The 244-nt window shown below is 52.5% G+C and overlaps 1 protein-coding gene across 1 annotated transcript in view; it reads right to left on the bottom strand.

Moving 5' to 3' along the window:
- Positions 1 to 244, bottom strand: part of LOC119588350 — a 1424-nt gene continuing 1180 nt past the window's right edge. The window contains exon 3 of the mRNA XM_037937035.1: positions 1 to 184. Coding sequence (XP_037792963.1) covers positions 67 to 184 — 118 coding nt within the window. The 3' untranslated portion in view covers positions 1 to 66. The remainder of the gene's footprint in view (positions 185 to 244) is intronic.

Below are 244 nucleotides of genomic sequence, written 5' to 3'. Positions count from 1 at the left end.
CTTGGCCTACATCAGCCATAGTCAACACAATCCGGCAGCCTTCAGCCATATCGCCTGCAGCATTCGTCATATGGATATTTCTGACAGTCGACGTACCTCAGGGCGCAAGGATGGACTGTTGTCGTATGCACGCAACACCAGGAATGGTAGGGGCAGCAGTCTTGGCCTGGGAGGGGCGTGGCAGCTGAAATGGGAGGGAGAGTAAAGTGTTAATATTGTTAATATGCGATTTCAGCAGACGGGG

The sequence above is a fragment of the Penaeus monodon genome, chromosome 23 (assembly GCF_015228065.2).
Source record: "Penaeus monodon isolate SGIC_2016 chromosome 23, NSTDA_Pmon_1, whole genome shotgun sequence".
In the NCBI taxonomy this organism is placed as follows: Eukaryota; Metazoa; Arthropoda; class Malacostraca; order Decapoda; family Penaeidae; genus Penaeus; species Penaeus monodon.
This window is presented reverse-complemented; position numbering and strand designations above follow the sequence as displayed.